The sequence below is a fragment of the Indicator indicator genome, chromosome 1 (assembly GCF_027791375.1).
Source record: "Indicator indicator isolate 239-I01 chromosome 1, UM_Iind_1.1, whole genome shotgun sequence".
NCBI classification, from domain to species: Eukaryota; Metazoa; Chordata; class Aves; order Piciformes; family Indicatoridae; genus Indicator; species Indicator indicator.
The window spans coordinates 65,407,457-65,427,319 of NC_072010.1; the positions used below are offsets into that span (position 1 = coordinate 65,407,457).

General features: G+C 39.3%; 1 protein-coding gene across 8 annotated transcripts in view; it reads left to right on the top strand.

The window, feature by feature from the left end:
* The window catches only part of MCF2L (MCF.2 cell line derived transforming sequence like), a 138,353-nt gene extending 122,219 nt beyond the window's left edge, over window positions 1-16,134 (top strand). For 3 of the 8 annotated variants that reach the window (XM_054381018.1, XM_054381009.1, XM_054381044.1), the window contains 14 exons: window positions 204-296; window positions 506-598; window positions 2,242-2,367; window positions 3,161-3,382; window positions 3,942-4,034; window positions 4,698-4,776; window positions 5,458-5,524; window positions 6,707-6,822; window positions 8,810-8,869; window positions 9,216-9,290; window positions 12,625-12,752; window positions 13,374-13,486; window positions 13,612-13,715; window positions 13,836-16,134. In XM_054381018.1, coding sequence (XP_054236993.1) covers window positions 204-296; window positions 506-598; window positions 2,242-2,367; window positions 3,161-3,382; window positions 3,942-4,034; window positions 4,698-4,776; window positions 5,458-5,524; window positions 6,707-6,822; window positions 8,810-8,869; window positions 9,216-9,290; window positions 12,625-12,752; window positions 13,374-13,486; window positions 13,612-13,715; window positions 13,836-13,930 — 1,464 coding nt within the window. In that variant the 3' untranslated portion in view covers window positions 13,931-16,134. Of the gene's footprint in view, window positions 1-203; window positions 297-505; window positions 599-2,241; window positions 2,368-3,160; window positions 3,383-3,941; window positions 4,035-4,697; window positions 4,777-5,457; window positions 5,525-6,706; window positions 6,823-8,809; window positions 8,870-9,215; window positions 9,291-12,624; window positions 12,753-13,373; window positions 13,487-13,611; window positions 13,716-13,835 lie in introns of those variants that run through there. The other 5 variants (XM_054381054.1, XM_054381035.1, XM_054381026.1 and 2 more) reach the window with 4 other exon arrangements.
* Window positions 16,135-19,863: the final 3,729 nt, after the last annotated feature.

Below are 19,863 nucleotides of genomic sequence, written 5' to 3' on the forward strand. Positions count from 1 at the left end.
TTGATATTTCAAGTACAAAATTAGTAGCCATTACAAAATCAGTGATTTTTTGAATACTTATTTTTGCTCTGGATGTCACAACAAATTGCATTTGTTATTGTTGGGGTTTTTCATAGCTTTATTAATTATTAAAAAAATCCTTATGGACTTTGTGTGTTAAAGCTACAGAATTTTATTAACTTTGTATGTGGCCCAAATTTCAGATGGAAGATTTCCAGATTTATGAAAAATATTGTCAAAATAAGCCTCGATCTGAAAGTTTGTGGAGGCAGTTTTCAGATTCTATATTCTTTCAGGTATGCTTGCTCTAGTCTCTAAAAAAAAATTGTGGGCTTGCTCTTGTTGTCAGATTATTTTTTATTTGGGGTTTTGGTGTGGTTTGGGGGTTTTTGGTGGGTTTTTTGTGTTTTGTTTTGGTTTTGTTTTGTTTGTTTTTTAAATCACATCAAGAACAAATAGCAAAAATATGGATTACTATCCTGATTAAATTCAACACTTATTAAAGGAATGCCAAAGGAAACTGGATCACAAGCTCAGTTTGGACTCATACTTGCTGAAACCCGTTCAAAGAATAACCAAATACCAGTTGTTGCTAAAGGTATGTGTTAATAATCTATAATGCTAAGTACATTTTGTTAATTTGTATTTTTTAAATGCTGCTTCTCTCAGCCTGCTAGAGAGAAAACTAAAAGTCAGCAGACTGAAATATAAATTGGAGACAAACCTCAGTCCATCAGCTTTCTGCTTGATTGTTTTCAGATGCAGTTTGTGTAACACAGAGACACCTTGTGTAACTGCTTCTAACCTTATGTTTTTGCTGAAGAGAAGGATTAAAAGTTGTTTAGGGGAAATGGAAACCAAGAAACCTTCACAACAGAGAAAAGAGAGTAGCTGAAGTACTTGTTACTTTTCATTTATAGTTGCCTTATCCATATTGCAGGAATTTTCCTTACTAGATTCTAAGAAATGCTTTCTAGGAAGAGTATTTGACTGAGAGCACTTTGGTGTTTTTACCAAGGATACCATTATGATTCACTTAAACATGCTTTACTGAGAGCACAAAATAGCTTATATTTTTTTAATTAATGTAGAAAGTTTTGCCATATTTAAAGTAAATATTTCCCACATAGACACATTTTTGATAATTGTGTCTAACAGTAGTTAAAAAAAATGCCTTGGACCCAATTTAGTTTAAAAAGCTTTTAAAGAATTTATTATATAAAACTTGTGTAAAGACCAGGACTATTAGAAAGATTTTTCATTTAAAGTATCTTAACTGCCTTCAGTCTGTGAGTAAAGGCTTGTTCTCATGTTGTGAAGTCTGGTGAGTTCTACATGGACTTGTAGCTATGTTTATGTGGATCAAATTGGAAGATGCAGCTTCACCAATAATCCTTTTGGCGAAGGGTTGTGTTTTTCAGATGTGTAGAAAATGCAGTTCTGGGCCCCTCACTATAGGAAGAATATTGAGATGTCAGAGCATGTCCAGAGAAGGGCAGCAAGACTTGTAAAGAGCCTGGAGCACATGGCCTATGAGGAGCATCTGAAGGAGCTGGGGTTGCAGTCTGGAGAAGGCTGAGGGGAGACCTCATCACTCTCTACAACTATCTGAAGGGAGGTTAGAGCGAGGAGGGGCCAGCCTCTTCTCCTTGATAACAAGCAACAGGACTAGAGGAATAGTTACAAGCTACACCAAGGGAGGTTTAGGCTGGACATTAGGAAGTATTTCTTCATTGAAAAGGTTATCAAACATTCAAATGGTCTGCCCAGGGCAGTGGTGGAGTCAGCATCCATGGAGGTGCTCAAGCAGTGTGTGGACCTGGCTCTTAGGGACATGGTTTAGTGTTGACCCTTCAGTGCTGGGTTGAAGGTTAGACTACCTGATCTTCCAACCAGGTATATTCTGTAATTCTGTGCTTAGTGCAGTAAATTTTAAATCTACTACTAGCATCCCAGATTTTACCATAATTCAAATAGTAAATGAATTCTGCCTATGTTTTTACGTTTGTTCACTTCTAGAAAGTTTTAGTTTGGTTGTTGGGGGTTTTTCTGTGGCTGTGTTGGAGAAGACTTTAGGGTCTTCTCAGTTCCAGCCTGTATTTAACACACTAGATTATATGATATAAAACTTTACAGGATAACTTTAAATACTTATCCCAAATTCAGTGCAAAATTTGAATATTCCTAATTACTGCCGTTTCCAAATCTAAATAAGTGTGTTGTCATTCCCTGCCTACTCAGGAAATGCTCAAGTACAGTAAGAACTGTGAAGGTGCTGAAGATCTTCAGGAGGCATTAACTTCTATATTGGGCATTCTCAAAGCAGTTAATGATTCTATGCACCAGATAGCCATTACAGGCTATGATGTGAGTAAAAATATTTTTAATTAATTTTTATTTATTTCTCAGATATATGTACAGCATAACCTATACTGTGCAGTAATAACAAGACGACTGTTTGACAAAAGATGCCTTTAAACTGAATTCTGTCAAGAAAATAATTTTCAGTGGATCTCTCTATGCTCTTCTGAAGTTTTCCTGCTATGAATAATATTTTGCTCCTTCTACTCAAGTTTTGCTTTTTTCTTTGATCTACTTGACACTGAGTTAGAAACTGAAAATTATCATGAAGAATCTGGTTTAGACTATGGGAGGCACAATAATTGCCAAATGGGAGGCACTAATAATTTTTTTCTATATATGTGTAAAAATACACCCAAAACTTATGGTTAGAAACAAACCAAAACCAAAAACCTGCAAAAAAGCAAGACAAAACAAAGAAAATGTAAAAAAAAAACACAATACAACGTAGGCACCTTTGGAGCAGAGTTGGGGGGAAAAACAAAACCAACCAACCAAACAAAAAAAAGCAACCACCAAATCTGTGTTGTGCCTTCTGCTTTCTCTATGTGTAGATCTCTGTATCTCTGATACTGGTACTCCTAACTGTAGAATCCTGCCTGAACAGTGCTAGGGAGAGGAAATTATGTGTAAAAATCCAACATGGATTTAATTTTTATTATGTTTCCAAACCCAACATAAACACTGACCTGAGAGATTGCTTGGAATGACAGAACTCGTAAAGACTGTCCAGAGTCTGCATTTCAGTCTGATGTTATGTCTTTATAGTTATAAATATAACTGTTTTGTTTTGTTCCAGGGAAACCTGAATGAGCTGGGCAAGCTTTTAATGCAAGGATCCTTCAATGTCTGGACTGATCATAAAAAGGGTCACTCAAAGGTGAAAGATTTGGCACGCTTCAAGCCGATGCAGCGACACCTCTTCCTCCACGAGAAAGCAGTGCTGTTCTGTAAAAAGCGAGAAGAAAACGGAGAGGGATATGAGAAAGCACCTTCTTACAGCTACAAACACTCCTTAAACGTAAGACACCAACCAGTCCAGCAAGGTTGAGGTACTGGGGGCTAGCCTACAGCACTACGACATTCTAGTTTTCTGTCTGTGAAGCTGTTAAAGTTTTGCCCCTTCAGGCAGACCTAGCTGGTGCTGCAGGTCTGTGTTACTTTGTACTGCTGTCTGTTAGAGAGAGAGTGGCAGAGAAATTACCGTTTGAGAAAATCCAAAACATACTAGTCTGGCTGAATGACAGTTCATTAATCACATAGAAAATGCAAAGGAGGGTGGTTTAAAATAGATGAAAGATCTGGTGGTCTGAATTTTAAAAGAGACATCTTGTGGGTAAGCATCAGTTCAATGTACCTAAACCTTTCTTCCCTCCAAGGTAGCCAAGCTGATTCAAAGCACTACAAGTCTTATGTCTTAACATGCAGATCATATGCTGTTAGCTATTCTTTTCTCAAGCAAGAAGCCAAAGGTGGTTTTCATTTTCAGAAACAGGGTCACAAAGAATGCCACTAACCACCTGCTTCAGTTGCTACTGTAAGTGCAATACGATGAGTCACCTGTTTCTCTTTGCTTCCAGATGGCAGCAGTTGGAATAACAGAAAATGTCAAAGGTGATGCAAAAAAATTTGAAATCTGGTATAATGCAAGGGAAGAAGTTTACATTATACAGGTAAATAACATGCCACTACAATTTATGGGAAAAAAAAAAACATGAGAGGGAGAAAAGCGGACCTGGGAAGAAGTTTAACACTAAGAACATCTGGCGGTTCTTTTACTCTGATATATCACCAATAGACAGTGATGAGAAAACACAGAAGAAAGGGAAAAACCCTATAACCAGGTTAATTCATAAGGTAGATTCTGGAGTAGGCTGCACAGGAAAGTTGTGGATGCCTCCATCCTGGTGTGTTTGAGGCCAGACTGGATGCAGCCTTGAGCAGCTGAGTGTAATTGAGAGGCATCCCTGCCCATGGCAAGGAGATTGGAGTAGATGATCTCTAAGGTACCTTCCAAACTAAGACATTCTGTGAGTATATTGCAATTGCACAGTCTTCTGTAGGAAACAATAATCCCATTTTACAACTGCCATGGAGGATGTTTTACACACCATTACTGTTGCTCTCACTGGAGTAGTGGATGGCTTGGAAACCAGGGTTTGACCACAGCGCATGTACAGCCTCTGCCTCAGTGTGTTCCAGTTGTCACAGTGAGTTTTTGCTCACTGAAGGTCTGGAGAGGGAACTCTTCCCCTCTTGAAGGATTCCTCTGAGGCTGTACTTTGTCATGCAGCTCTTTGAGTACATGATGGCTAATTGTATTTATTTTTGAGTAGGCACCAACCCCTGAAGTTAAAGCTACTTGGGTAAATGAAATAAGAAAAGTGTTGACGAGTCAACTGCAGGCATGTAGAGGTAAAATACATTTTTCAGCTTTTTTATCTTTGAACTTCAAAACCTGCCCTGTATATCTTCACTGTGTAGGACTGTCTCATGCATTGAAATTATCCCCCAATGTAAAATTTGCCAGACCAGCTCAGTTGAAAGCAAATGAAGCTATATTTACAAGCAAAACTACAATCTAGAAATATGGAATGCAAAGAATATGTACAAAATATACAATATTTACATGTATTTACAATTTATAAACAACACAACCCCCCCTGGACAAAACCAGGGGGTTACCAACAAAAACAGGGGGTTCCTCCTCTTCCCTCCCTTTTCCCCTGCACACAGGACAAGAGAAAAAAGGAGAAAAACAGAGAATAGCTTATTAGTACTTAGCCACAACAAGAACACAGCCAAAGTCAGCAACAGCCAAGCAAAAGCACCATCTAGTATCTGCTAGAGTGAAGAAACCCAAAAGAAAAACAGTTAGTTTACACAACTAACGTTGTGAGTTTTCAGACCACTGGGATTATTTAGACCTTACCGTTATTTTCCGTTTTACATCAATGGTAATTTATTTATATTCTACTATTTTCTACTCAAGATTTGTGGAAAATTTCATAGGGATAGCCTAAAACTGCCACTGTAAAAATGAAAAGCTCGTAATACAAATCAATGTTAATATTCTGTATCTTTCCTCCATTACAGAAGCTAGTCAGCACAGGACACTAGAACAAACACAGAGTTTACCTCTACCAGCATCATCTTGTACAAGGTAAGTAAATGTGTTGTCAAAGCAGCCTGGCTGTCTTGTAAAATATACTAATACTTCTAGTTTGCAGTTCTTTGTTATTCTACCTCTTCACACTAGCCCTTATGTTTTAAGATTTATTTTAGGTCTCTTCTTACTATAAAGCTGTTAAGTTTGAAATTTATACATCTCCGAAATGGTTAAACTGAGCAGCAGTGTTACAGGCTTTGCTAGTTGATAGAGAACAACACAGAAAACGAATTTTCTGCACCTGCCAAAATCCCAACCTCAGATAAGAGAGTTAGGTGGAGCAACCTTTTCCTTCTTCTCATTTACTTCACCCTCATTACTTTTTTTTTTTTCTTCTTTTTCAGATATCATGTTATCTTCTTTGGTTGCTTGCTTTTCTTTTCAGGACATTATCTTTTCTTTGTTCCTTGTTCATTTCATCCAATTTACTTTTTTTAAGAGTGGTACACTGATTCTTTCAGTGTCCCAGCTTCTGAGTCAAGTTTCCTTCTTTTCCTATTTTTCACCCTTTACACTACGAATCTTATTCTACTCACTCTTTTTCATGATATGTCTATGTGTATATACCCATAAGCTGCTATCTTCAGTCTTTCCCATGTAGTGTTTACTCAAATGTGTATCAGTAGCTCTCCACCCTGCATGTTTTATACATCTATTTATCACTTAGGGATAATTTCCCAGATGCATACTACTTGTGGGATGTTTCCTCTGTTCCATTTCCCACTGGAGGTGTGATGGGAATCCAACTGCAAGATCCAGCCTATGGTGTTTGTTCATCCCTCATCTGTTCCTGTGTTAAGAGTTTCTGAGGGGCAGAGTTTCTTTCTTTCTTTTTCTTTTTTTCTTTTTTTTTTCCTTATTACTTTCATAGGAAACTATCAGCACACGACACGTGTCTGTAGCTGAGTTGTCCTGAGCTGTCTTTGCAGCAGCTCTCACTGCCATAGTATGTGTAGTTATAGCCAGTTAGGAGAGCATTTCTCCTTTTTAAGCTCATGATCTGTAAATGCACAATTACCCATGACTAGAAGCTGTGATCTGAGAAGCAGCTACTATAAGCGCAATGGCTTTCAGCTTCTATATCTGTTTGTGTAAAAGGCAGCCTGTGATTGAAGGTCATCAACCCCCAGATTTGCTGAAAGTGTTTTATTGTCTTAATTTTCTTCTATTAAACAGTCCTTCACAGAACCACATCAGAAATACTAAAAAAATGGAGGAGAAAAAAGCTGATCTCACAAGTCAGGAAAGTTATGGCACCACAGTAGCACCAAAGTACCCTGAGAAAGCCAAAGGTAAGTTTCCACATCTCTGTTATTCTCAGTCATTGCAAAGAGCATGCCTGCACTGCAGATGCATAGGCAGATCCACCAGCAGAGTAGGCATGGTAGTGCAAGTACAGGCAGCATTACACCTGAACAAGCAGGGCTTTGCTGCTTTCAGCCCTAAGGCAGCCCACTCACAAAGTGCTGCCCACACTGCACGATTGTGCTGGTTCCATCTGCGCTTCGCTTGCGGTTTCTGTGCTACACTGTGTGGTGTGGACAGGCCCAAAGCCACCTCAGATTAGGGGCAGTGAAAAGGAGATGGGAGGCCCAGGTCAGCAGCAGGTCTTGTCTTGGAGCTACTCACCTTCTCAGGGTTCCCTTCCTATGGACACATTTCTTAGCATTACCTGTTCTGAAGGGCTTTTCTCCTTTCAGTTTTGGTTCACATCATTTACTGAACCAGTGGCAGTACAAGCCCCTGCACAGTGAGAACAACTGGCTGCTTGGGTTACTCTGTTGAACCTGGACTTTCAATTGTCATTTCTTATCCTAACATGCAGGTTCCCTGTCAGAGCTCCAAATGATTTTTTCCCTTGATCTTTTCATGGCCTTCTCCCCTTTCTTTCTGTGTCTCTCTCTTCCTTTGTAGATGACACTAGCTCTACCTCAGAATGCTCTGTACTGTCAAAAACGCACTTTACACTGCAGGGCTTTACTAACCTCAAAAGTCAGAAAGGTAATTTAAACCAAAAAAAAAAAGAGCTAGACTGTTTTCCTTTTAAGGCTGTAATTGAAGCATCGTTTTGTGTGTGTGTGTGTGTTCATAGCGTAACAGGTTTTCAGTCTGTGTGGTAGTTCACTCTCCAGAGTTAAAGCCTAGATTCCTGAGTTACTGACCCTGACAGGGAGACTTCAAGAGAAAACAATTCCAGAGTGTGAGGGGGAGGTGCAGCTGATGTTGATGCAAGGGAAAAGGTGCAGTTTGCAATGCCTTCAGTCTCACTATTGAGGGCAAGGAAGGAGTTGATAGTGCCCCATTCCTGTAAGAAAAGTAGAGGAAAGAAGTTGTCTTCAGATCAGACATCTGGCCTGCTTCTAGCTTCAGTGTATCTGCCCCAAATACTCCTGTACTTGGCAGAAAGGAATCATGATTTTGCCAGAGTATTTCTACATTAGCATCCTTTCTAATGGAACTCCCAAAGCCATGACAACAGCAGAATGTGTATAACAATATTTTGCTGGAGATAGATATATAGATATAGATATAAAGATATAAAAAATAAAAATTTTGCTATGCTTCCAGAAATGGAAGGGAGGTTATTGTTGTTGTGGGGTTTTTGTTTGTTTGTTTGTATGGGTGGGGTTTGGGGTTTGGTTTGGTTTTGTTTTGCTTTCTTTTGCTTTTCAGTTGGTTGTATTTTGATGATGTGTTGGTTTGGGGTTTGGTTTTTGTTGTTGTGGGTTTTTTTTTTCTTTTTTTTTTTTGTGGGGGTGGAAGTTTTTTTCTTTTATTTGTTGTGGATTTTTGTTTTGGTTTGGGGTTTTTTGTGTTTGTTTTATTGGTTCTTTTAGGGAGGGTTGGGTAGATTGGTTGCTGGGGGGGTGTTGGTTTTTCAATGGGGATTTTGGTGAATTTTTGTTTTTGGTGGAGATTTGGTGGGGTTTTGGTGGTGGTGGTTTCTTGGGGGTTGGAGGGGGGGGGTTGGTTGTTTGGTTGTTTTTTTTCCCATAAACCAGGCAACAGAAGTCTGAGAGCTTTCTTGCTTCCTCCTGCCAAGTAATCATACTGGCACATTCACTTCTTTCTTTGAACAGCTGTCTTTGAACAGTCTGCATTTCATTAAGACAATGGCACTTGTTCAAGAGCATGATTTTTATTTTATTTTTTTTTCCAAGCATCTTTTCAGAATGCCTTTTTAAAAACCTGATTACCTTTGAATTCTTTCTGGAGAGACTCTAGGGTCATGCATCTAATGCTGAGGTGAGCACTAATATCCCATGCTTGCCTTGACAGAAACTCCATCTCCTTCTGCTAAAAGCCAGACATTGCCAATGATCCTTCTTACAGGAACAGGTATTACTCTAGCATTAGATTTATATAAAAATTTCTTAATTTGGTAGCATTTGTCTAAAAATGAAATTCATTGTGTCTCATTGATGTCTAGTTCACCTAGAAAAGTTTACATATACTTTCGTCTATTACTGTACAATGAATTTGTCAATTTATCTTCAAATAACTGCACATAAATAGTTCTTTCTGATGTAATTGGACCAATGATGGCTGAAATTAGAGTGATTACAGAAATCCACTTGTTTTCCAGGGTAAACTCAAAGGTATTAGCATGCAATCCACCTATTCTCTTTTTTCCAGTTCTTCAATATCTCTCTTCTGTGTTTTTTGCCTATTCATCCTCCTGCAGCTTCTCCTACCAGTCCTGACAAAAAAGCTAAACGACATGAAGTAGTGAGTGACCCAACTCCTTTTGGTTTAAGAGGTATAGTGATATCACATCTTGTACTCCACAAATAGCCACACATCCCTCATATAATATGTTATATCTAGAGCTCTGAGGATACCTATATGATGCACTTGTGGCAGCAGTTTTCATACTGAGTTTTTCCAAGAGGTTTTGTCAGCTTCTTTACATAGTGTTTTTGGTAGCACAACTGGTTGAACTGTTCCATTGGCATTAAATAAAGTGGCATATGGCTAGCTAGTTTTTAAGAGAGAGCACTGGAAAAGGGATCTTCTGATGATGAAATAAAGTTTTAATAGAATTACTTGGGTGTCCAGTTGCTATAAGAGACATGGTTTTACAGTAAGCCTTCTCCTGTCACTGTTCCCTTTGTGAAGAGGATTTAACTTTTTTTTCTTGGAGGGGGGAGAAATTAATTTGAGATTTATGTACATTAGACAGAGTGGGGATCATCACTGTCATGTGGAATTTCCATTTTAGATCTACATTTATTACTGTAGTCACTGTCTTGTCTCTTTCCTTGGGTAACAGTAGACAATTTTTACAACCTTGTGAACCCTAAATGATTTAACTGAAGCCCTTGTAGCAGTTTGCCCTCTCAACCCACAGCTAATCAGGGAATAGAAAATCATTTCATTTAAATGACCCATTTCTAATCAGCAGGATTGTTGAAGGTTTGAGTAACAAATCACTAGGGCTAGTTAAGTAGAGTATAAGGAGAGCAATCCCTATCCTTCTGACTCTCTTTCCACCACCATCTCTTTTAGAAAATGCTATTCTAAAGATGAAGCCATTTTCAAGCCCTTGCACCATCCTCCTCTCCAGGTTTCCACAACCATTGTCTTGTCTTTATCTGTGTGGAAAGGTTCAGCTGCTGTGCTGGGAAAACTATGCAACATCATTCACATGTTCTGAGCAAGCCAGACGTGCAGAAACTCCACACATGTAGATTTGGGAGTCACAAGGTTAATTTTTCTGCAGGTAGCAGTCAAACCTCTGAAATCTCCAGGTCCCATTTCCCCAAGAGGGCTGAAAATGCTATTGGAAAGTAAGGGGTGTTTTGTGGCTTTTTCCATGATGCTGGGATTATTGAAGGCTAGAGACTCCTTAATCATTGCTAATTTACAGTAGAATTTGTTGGATCCTTGGAACAAACTTGTCTGATTTGTTGTCCTGTTCAGCAGCCTTTCACCTTGTGAAACCATTAAACCAAGTAAATGAATTTAAAACATCTAGTAACTCCCCTTTCAGTCCTGCACATTCCAAACTCTTTTCTGGCACTTCATCTCTTCTCCTTCCTCAGCTCAAAGAGGGATAAGCAAGCAGTTGTCACAGGCATTTCAGGATGAAATTGTACCAGGTGATGATCACAGCTCCCCAAGCACAGAGCACATTGGCGCCACTTATTTCCTTTTACTGCTGTATCACTCTGACTTAACATCTTAGAAAATGCAAGGAAAATTAAATAGTGACAGTCACATCTTGCAGACAGATTCTTTGTGAAGAAATTTTTGAGCCCATTTTGAAGAGAAGCAGTTAATGAATTCTTGGATTTTCTGGCAGCATCAAATCTAGACTTATTTCTGCATAACTTTGTCTTTTCTCAAGACTGTCTGCCATTTTCTTACTTTTCCTGTCTTAATAGGAAGCTCTGATTTAGTCTAACTGTGCAGAACACACAGGTGCACATTGAATATGCATGTATTATTTTGGTGTCAGCTGACCATAGTGCCAAATTCCCTTCCCTGTGCAGGGGACTTCCTATGGACTTGTTAATAGTAGTGTGACAGCCTGTATGAGGAGTAAGAGTGCTGTTGCTGTGGTAGGATCAGGCAGGTCTGCTCCTACCAACATCAGCACAATTTATGAAAGAGTCTGAGGAACAAGAGCTGTTTCCCAAAATGTTCCAGATGTGCAGGCCAGTGAATGTGAAGCTACAGGCAGAGCAAGTACAGTGATTTCCCTTTCTTTTTCTTTTATGGAACTTGTTGGTTCTGTTCCTAATGAGGGCTTGGAACAATTAGGAGAAACCAAGTTCTCATTTGTTGCATTGTTCTAAGCTTGGAAATAAAGGGTTTCAGCTGTGTCCCATAAGCCAACTATAAGAAGTGACCTTTCGAGGAAATTTGCATGGAATACAGCAGGAATTTATTACTCAGCTTCCTCACAGATGGAATTTCATTCTTAAGCCTGGACAGGGCCAAGTGGGTCAGTACTTCTAACCTTGTGCAGGTCATCCAGCAGCACAGGCGAGGTAAAAGTCCCATTCTGTTTGATGTGCTCTGGGTGTGATTTGTTCCTATTAGTCCTAGATTGCTTTGACTCTGGCAATGCTCATTTTTCCCTACAGCACTGGCATGAACAACCGTGTGGCAAATGCTTCAGAAGCAGTAAAGAGCAACAACGGTGGTGCTTTCTCAATAACAGTTACATAAAAGTTGTGAGGTTTTGTTCTTTTCACTGAGTTTCGTTGTTGTTACCATTTGGCTTGAACCAAAATCTTTCTTACAAATATTTGTCTCTTTTATTATGAGTTTGTTTTTTTTTTTCATTATAAGCTTGACATATTTATTAGCAACTGCCAATCTCACTGAAAGGCATCCCACTGGTAAAATTATTGTAGTTTTATTTGGCAAAGGATTTTGTGCATTCTGGATACGATTCAGCATTGTAAATAAATGAATGCTTCACCCTGAGAGAGAAAAAGGAACACTTGACAATAAATGACAGGCAGGAGATTGTTCTTATGGTGTTTGGTGCAGTAACTGAACACTAAGTCAGTGTGATTAAGTATCCTCGTGTCAGCCTCTGAGTACCCTTAAACAATAAACTGCCTCATCAGGTGAAGTACAGAGTGCCCCTAGCTGTTGCATTTGACAGTTCTAAGTGCTCAATAGTTTGAAGGAGGCAATGCATATCCATCTCTTGTTCCGGCAGGCTTGTTAGGTTGCTTTGAGTCACAAGCCTGTCTGGTCATCCTCTTCCCATAAAGCTTATCTTCCTGTCTTCTACCTTCTCTCAAGAAAAAAGGTCTCAATCCATTTTTCACCTTTGTATGAGAGAGAAATAGTGGCGGCTTAGTTCCGAATTTGTGTTCTTTCCATCTGTTTCCCTCTCTATAAGTCCAAAGGGCCAAATTCACTGCTGTGTATTGCCACGACTCTACCTACTCTGATGGGAATGGGCCAATTTTTGCCCACTGTGAATTTCACCGAGTGGTTGTAATAAGTTCCCTGAGTACTGTTTTCTTGTGGTTTTGTTAATCACATAAGAGCTTTTCAGTGGGAAGAACATTTCTCCCAGTCAGTGGCTGATGGCTACAAAGTTAACTGTTGTCTTTTTGTTCCACAAGGCTGGTCTAAAACATCACATTCTCTTGATGCATCTGAAGAAAATGATGGCTGGTCTAGCGCTGAAGATCCCCTGAATTCATCAGATGCGGAGGAAGAAGGAGGAGGAGGTGGAGGCGAGATAAAGCTGGTAAGCAGAAAAGCTTTCCTATTGAGCCAAGTAAAGGATACCAATACATTGTGTGTGGCAGTTTAGAGGAATGCTTTTGAAGCTTGCAGGAAGGAAACTGTCTGCCTTGAAATTCTCAACTGGGAAAAATTCCGTGGGCAATGGCGAATGTCCTGTTCTCTTGAACCAGCCTTGTGTTTGTACCTTGGGAAGGTCCATCTGTGCCTTTTGGCACCTGTGGACTCGTGAGACCACAGCTGCTTAACCCATGGTACAGCAACCAAGAAATGACATGCTCTGCTACCACATCAACAGACCACACGTACTGCAAGCTGGTGGTTTTCTAGCTTGGTTTGCTTTTTTCATTATTTTGATTTTTTTTTCTGTAGATATTTGAATGAATCGTTGAAATGGCAACATTCCAATGGGAGTTTTTCAGTGTGAGAATTCATGTACTGAGTTTGCACATAATCCAATAGCAAAGTTTCACTGTCTCTCAGTATATTTATTTACACTGTCTCCAGCATGTCTGTGCATGAGAGAGAAGGGAAAAGTGCTATCATTTCATAACAAAAGCTGCAACAAGCCTGGAAGTGCTCAGTAGAAATAATTTGTTTATGTTTTTCCTCTGTGTGCATTTAGACTCCTGGTAAATATACAGTTGTGACTGATTATGAGAAAGGAGTTTCTGAAGAATTTACAGTGAAAAGTGGCGATCTAGTTCAACTGGTTCGTGAAGGGGAGGATGGACTTTGGTACGCAGATCTGTGTTTGGAAATTTTTATACGCAGAACTGTGTTTGGCAGGCAGATGTTTAGGACAAAAATTTCAAAGGCATCAAATAAAACAATCTGACTTTAATTTTTGTGGGTCTTTTTAGGTATATAAAGAACCTTAGCACTGGTAGAGAAGGTTGGATTCCAGCAAACAACCTGCTGATGCTCATAGGCAATTCAAAATCAGCTCAATCTTTAAGCAGCTCTGGTAGGCTATTTACTTTAAATGAGATGATTATCTCTCTCAAGATTCTTATTGTCGAGTAAAGTTGTGAAGAACAACCATAACATACTTTCTTGCCTTTTTTTTTTTTCCCCTCTTTCCCAGAATCAGGCACTGCCTCCAGCACTTTGAGCACATCATCAAGTTGCAGTGATAGCTGCAATGCTAGCAGCACCAGCTTCTCTGACGTTAAAGGCTAACAACAGTTTTCACCCCACCTCTGTGGAAGGTAAATGTGGAGTTGGGTGCTTTGTGCAGAGTTCTGGACATTGGACTCCAGTGGAGAACCACTTGTTCTGTGTTGCCAGCCCCGAGTATTATCTGCAGCGATTTTTACAGGTTCTCCTAGAAGATCCCAATGAAAAGTGCACGGAATGTGAAATTGTAAATAGAAGTTCAACAGTTTGAAATAGGTTCTTGTGGAGGCTTCTGCTCTGAAGTCTGAAGCTGCAGAGCTGTTAGCATAAAACACATTTTCTCGTTGATACACAGTCAGGTTTCTGCAGAACTGTATCATGTTGTAACAGCCAGAATCTGAATGTGAGCAAACAAAATGTGTTCAGTGCTAAATCCTCATTGTAGACTAATAACACAGCAATCACTATACAGGATAAGTATGAGGAAAATAAATGCGAGTTTACAATTTCTCTTCCCCAAAAACCCCTTTCTCCAAGGACGTACCTCAGTCAATGCAGTGAATGGGACTCTTACAGCAACCAAGAAGGAGGTCTGGTCCAGGCTTTTCTCTTCTCTTGGGTCTTCAGGATATTCTTCTGCTCCCTAGAGAGTTGGGATGCAGACATGACCAATTCACTGACCACAACAGTATCAAAAGAAACTTATTTTTATCCTTTCCAACCTTTTAATGGTGTGTGCAATGGAATAGCTGTTTTCTGAGGTATTTTTGGCCTCACAACCAAATTCTTTACCAAGATCACTGTGTTTACATAGCCTTGGCAATTTAGTAGTATCTTTCTCCTTACACAGGTGCACAATGAAACACAAATGTTCTTATTCACTCAATGATTTCTTAATAAATTATAATGACACTGTTACTTTCAGCTCTCACAGTTAACACGCAGTTACAGGCAGGGGAAACTATTGTGGCTGCATTATGGGTCAAGACCCTTCCTTCAGACAAACCTACGAGGGCTTGAAATCAAATGTATTTTTAGTCAGTAGTGTTTGTTGCAGATTTATTCAAAGAGAAAAGAACAATTACATAATTTTCTATAAAAGGGGAGCACAAAAGGAAAAAAATTAGAGAAGAGTCAGTTTTATGCTACAGGCAGGTATTTTAATTTGGTGGGGTTTTTTTTTTGAAGGAAGGGTGATGCTAAACTTGCCATTTTTCAAGGTATGATGTAAGCCAATGTTGTGAATTTCCACATTGTCAGACATTCTTTGCACATCATCCTTACAAACGTTCCAAACCTGTGTGCATGTATGGAATATTGTATTCATTCCTTTCTGTCTCTCAAATGTTTTTACTTGTATGAAAATAGGTTTTTAACTGATTCATGTACTATCTTACATAAACATAATGTGGACTTCAAGTGCATACTTTTTCAGAAGCAGTAAGCACAACAGATTATGCCAACGAGGAAGTGCTGTTCATCATCAGACTCTCAATGGCTGAGCCCAGAAGCCTATCTTCATGCCAGAATTTTATATTTTAGAGGCTGCAGCTTAGGAAACTTAACAAATATTCTAAAGAACTCCTGGGTTGTTAAAGCAGCCCTACCCCAGACGCAATCAAAATGCAGCTGACCATGGTCAGTACAAATTGAACCATATATATATATACACACTCACGTATTTATGCACATATCTATGTGCATGTATGTGCTTGTGTGTGTATATATGTGTGTGTAGATATGTATATATGTGTAGATAAAATGTATCAATGTAAAAGATGTATTTATAGTCTTCATGCTGCTAAATGTGTCACTTTACAATTCATAAATACTTAGGTTTCTTGCAATACTGCAATGTAAAGGCTGATCAGGGTTTTATTTCAGGCATCGTTTCCAATGCAGAAATCCTCTGATCTTTTTTTAATTAGCCCATATAATACTGTGCTGACTGGGAATATTTAGGCCGATATTTAACAATGGAATGGCAACATGAGATTCAGCTTATCCTCAACTATGTAAATTATTTTGTAAATTTTCTGTAACATAATTTACTTCTATATTGCTGTCATTGCTAGGATGACACTCTCCTTCTGTTCCTCACTGCAGCCTCATTTGTGTTATTTCAATGTTTTTCTCCACGTCGTTGCACTTTAATATACAACCCATTCACTATTACCTTTTTTTTTTTTTTACTGCTGTTGTGAATTAGAAGTTCAAAGTCAGAGGTCTCTATTGTAATTAATTTGAATAAATTTCTGCAATTCTTGCTGAATGCCTTTATATGGACATGCTCTGTGGTTTGTTTTACTTCACAGTGTTAAGGGCTTCTTCCGGATGTTATATTGAAACAGAAACAGGCTGAAGGATTTGGAACAGAAAGCCCGGTCTGTCTAGCTATTACTTGTCAGTCTGTGTGTTCAAATCCTTTGCCTACTCATTCTGAACGATCTCAGAAAAATGCCACTTTACCCTTGTGATTCTGTCTCGTTTACCTGGCACTAGAGAATTATCGTGTCTGCAGGCTGAGGATAAAAGGTGAAAGCCAGTGTCACAAAATGAGATTGATTCCCTTTTTCCCACACAACACATTGCCTTTGAGGTTTCCCCCCCAAAATAATTGTGTATCCCATAGTTCCCCTCCTCCTGGTGGGTATGCACGCTCCAGGTTTGAAGGTCTGTCTGGCAACAATCACAGCTGGGCAAGAAATAAGAAACCACATTGACTCTTGGGCCATGCAAAGAGAAACATGTTTGAGCATTCACTGTTTAATGGCTTTAAGGACTATCACACCATGGTAGGAGGTGTACTTCACAGTCATTGGAGTGATTAGGGCTGAGGTGGTGGCCATGACACAACTAACCTGTTAACTGAGGTTTCAGTTCTTTTATCTACTCTCATTCTTGTTAACAGCTCCCTCTGTAGTAGTTAATCCTACTTTTCTGAGCAAAAGAAGGTCCAGCCTTACTAAGCAGAACCACAACATACCTGCTAGAGCAAAAGAGTAAAAGAATTCCAGCCCAGGTTTACTTTAGTTGAAAGTAAAGAATTTTCTATATTAAAAAGCTACTGAGTTGTTGATTGCAACAGTGTTTATTCCCTATTGCAAAAGCTATGGACTCATTTTGGATTACTTATATCCTAGATGACTGTCACAAAGTTGGATCACAGTCTTTCCTAGATGCAGAGGCAGGTTGCTAGGTGGAATATGAAACCCTTTCTCCATTCTGCACAGATGTAGTCTGTGAGGACCTTGGACCATAATTCATTTACATCACTCAAAATGACAGGGATTCCCATTTCCTTTCTGTATCATACTTCAGAGGGTTGTTATGAACTGCATGTAAAGTTCAGAGTGTCCACACAAGTCCCTAGAATTAGCAGTCTCGCTAAGCTTGTGGGGATGAGTGTTAGATCTGCCTGGTATGAGGGAGCTTCACAAATTCAGTTTCCTTAACACTGGATATATGAATAGAAGTGCCAGATTCTGTTGTCCCTTAAGATTTGGTGTAAACTGTGTCTAGTTACCATATTATCAAAATAAGGTGCTTAGATGTTGAAGTAGCTTCTCTGGGCTTTCCTTTGAAAGGAGATGAATACATAATATGTGAACTATGATGGCCACATTAGCAGTAACTGTTTATTTTAACAGCTGTTGGGGAAGATAAAGCTGAGATCCTTTTTATTCCTTTCCACATATTTCCAAGCCATTGTGCCTCAAGCTAAATTTTCAGTGAACCATCTGCAGTTCTGAGTTAGACTCCAGCACTGTGTGTGCAGAGCCTTCTCATCTGCTTTCTTGAGCAACCGTTTCAGCTTCATCCATCACTTGCTTATCTGGCATCCACTACCACAAGCTGCTTCTGTGGCTCTCTGAATCTGACTTAAGCTTTGGGATCCTGCAGATACACCCTCTCTCCTCTCATTCCAATGAGCTACCTGCTGTGCTACATCTCACTTGGCTTTGCTGAACACTGGGGCTTCCCTCGCATCTTCCTGCCTCTGTTGTGGCCAAATCAGAAAGCTCCCAAATTAGGCAGACCATCCCCCTCCCTGAGCAGTAGCACCCATGCTCATTGTCATGACTACAGCTTCTGCAATGTCTCCAGTGAGGACGAAGGCAGCAGGGCAGGGGCAAGATGTGCCCAGGGTGGCAAAGTGCTGGAGGACTCTGCTGGAGTGTGGATAAGGCCAGTGCAAACATGTTTTGGCAAATACTCCCTCTCTCAGCTGCTTGCACACTGTTCAACATGGTTAGCTCAAGATACCTTGTCATCTGTAAAGAAACACAGCCCCCTGTCAAGTCTTTCGCTTAATGCAAAGGGTTTTAATCGCCCAAAGCTCAAGTGTTTTCTTGAGAAAGCTGGAGGCACTGTTATGTCTAGACAAAGCCTCAGAAGAAAAAAAGCAACATGGTGTACACAAAAAAGCAGACTAAGTGCCAAGATTTCCTCATCTAACCTAACTGTGTAGCAAGAAGATGAGTACCTTGGCCATTCAGAAGGAGAAACCAAGCTTTAGCCAGGGCAAAGACAAACCACCAGGAGCTCTGTAGCTCTGACCCTGCAGAGACAGGCCAAAATCACACACAACATGAAGTCCCTATAGCAGTAAGAGCCCTACACATACAAGAAAAGGTGATGTACTAATGGATGCTCATTGGACATCCTCTCCTCTGTACTGCTGCAGCCACTGCTGCCTCTACCAGTAGAAGCCTAAGGATGGTGGTAGAAAATCAAGGATCAAGTTTTGCATTTTTATTTTGAAAGGTTTGTACTCAAATTAGCCAGTTTGGTGCTGAAATACTGTCTTTGGCAAATCAATTGAAGTGAATCAGTTAATCATCTTTCAAGGAGTTTATGTTTATTTTAAAGTCATTGAAGTCCCCAGCTGCATTGAGAAGACTAAGGATTTACCAGTGCTGGTGTTGTAACTGTGATAGGTCTCAGGACACAGTCAAGAGAAGGTCTTTAGTGGAGTTAATATTTTGTATTGCCAGCTGAGATAGGTGGCATTAAACATCAAACTTTGGGGCACACTGCCCTAATTGTAGATTTATTTCACACTGTCTATGTCTTTTGTTTCCTTTATTAGATACCCTCAGATACTGTTCTCCAGCAGCAAAAGAAGAGAAAGAAAACCAACCAAACCAACCCCAAACAACAACCACAACAACAAAATCCAAACACATCAAGATTAAAAAAAAATGTTAAGCACTTGTGCTTAGAGCTAGACATAAAATTTGTCACAAATATCTTCCCATCTTTTACTTCCTCTTACTGAGAACAATTGCTTTATGGGGATACATAATTCAGCCAAGTAGGCAAGTCATTTTCTCCTGGAAAGAAATAGTTCTTCTTTGCAGTCTAAAACCCAAAGCATTTGCTTTAAAACTTAGCAGCATGATATTCATTTATTTACAGATTAATATAACAAAAACAGGAAATTATTAACTCAATTACAGGCTTGGTTTGCTTTTAATTAGTCTGATGAATGAATGATTGCAAGTTACTATTGTTATTGGAGATTCAAGCTGAGTTCTTCACAAAGTCATGAGGTAGGTTGTTCTTAAACCTTCCTTACCTAGACAAAGCCTTGCCAGCTTACTCAAATGATCTCTTGCAGCCTGTTTGAAATAGAAATCATAAATTTTAATTGTCCTGAGTGCTGATAAGAAAACTCATGTTTAAAGGACCAATGACCTGGTGGATGAGATCAACCTACACATTTCCCAATAGCTTCCTATCCTCTCTTCAACCCAAAATGTGGAACTAAAAATAACAAAAGTGTAAGAGGTTTGGCTTTTATTTTTTTAATATCAGTAGGAAACAAAAATAAAGAATGGCATATTCAGAGACATCAGTTTATTGTATCTTCCAGGATAATGTTTCTGCTTCAGATTTTCTTTATTTCACCATTTTTCATGTTTCATTTTTTTAACATCCCTTTGCTGTTGTTAAAAAAAAAAGGGGGGGGGAAGGGAAAAAAATATAAAGCA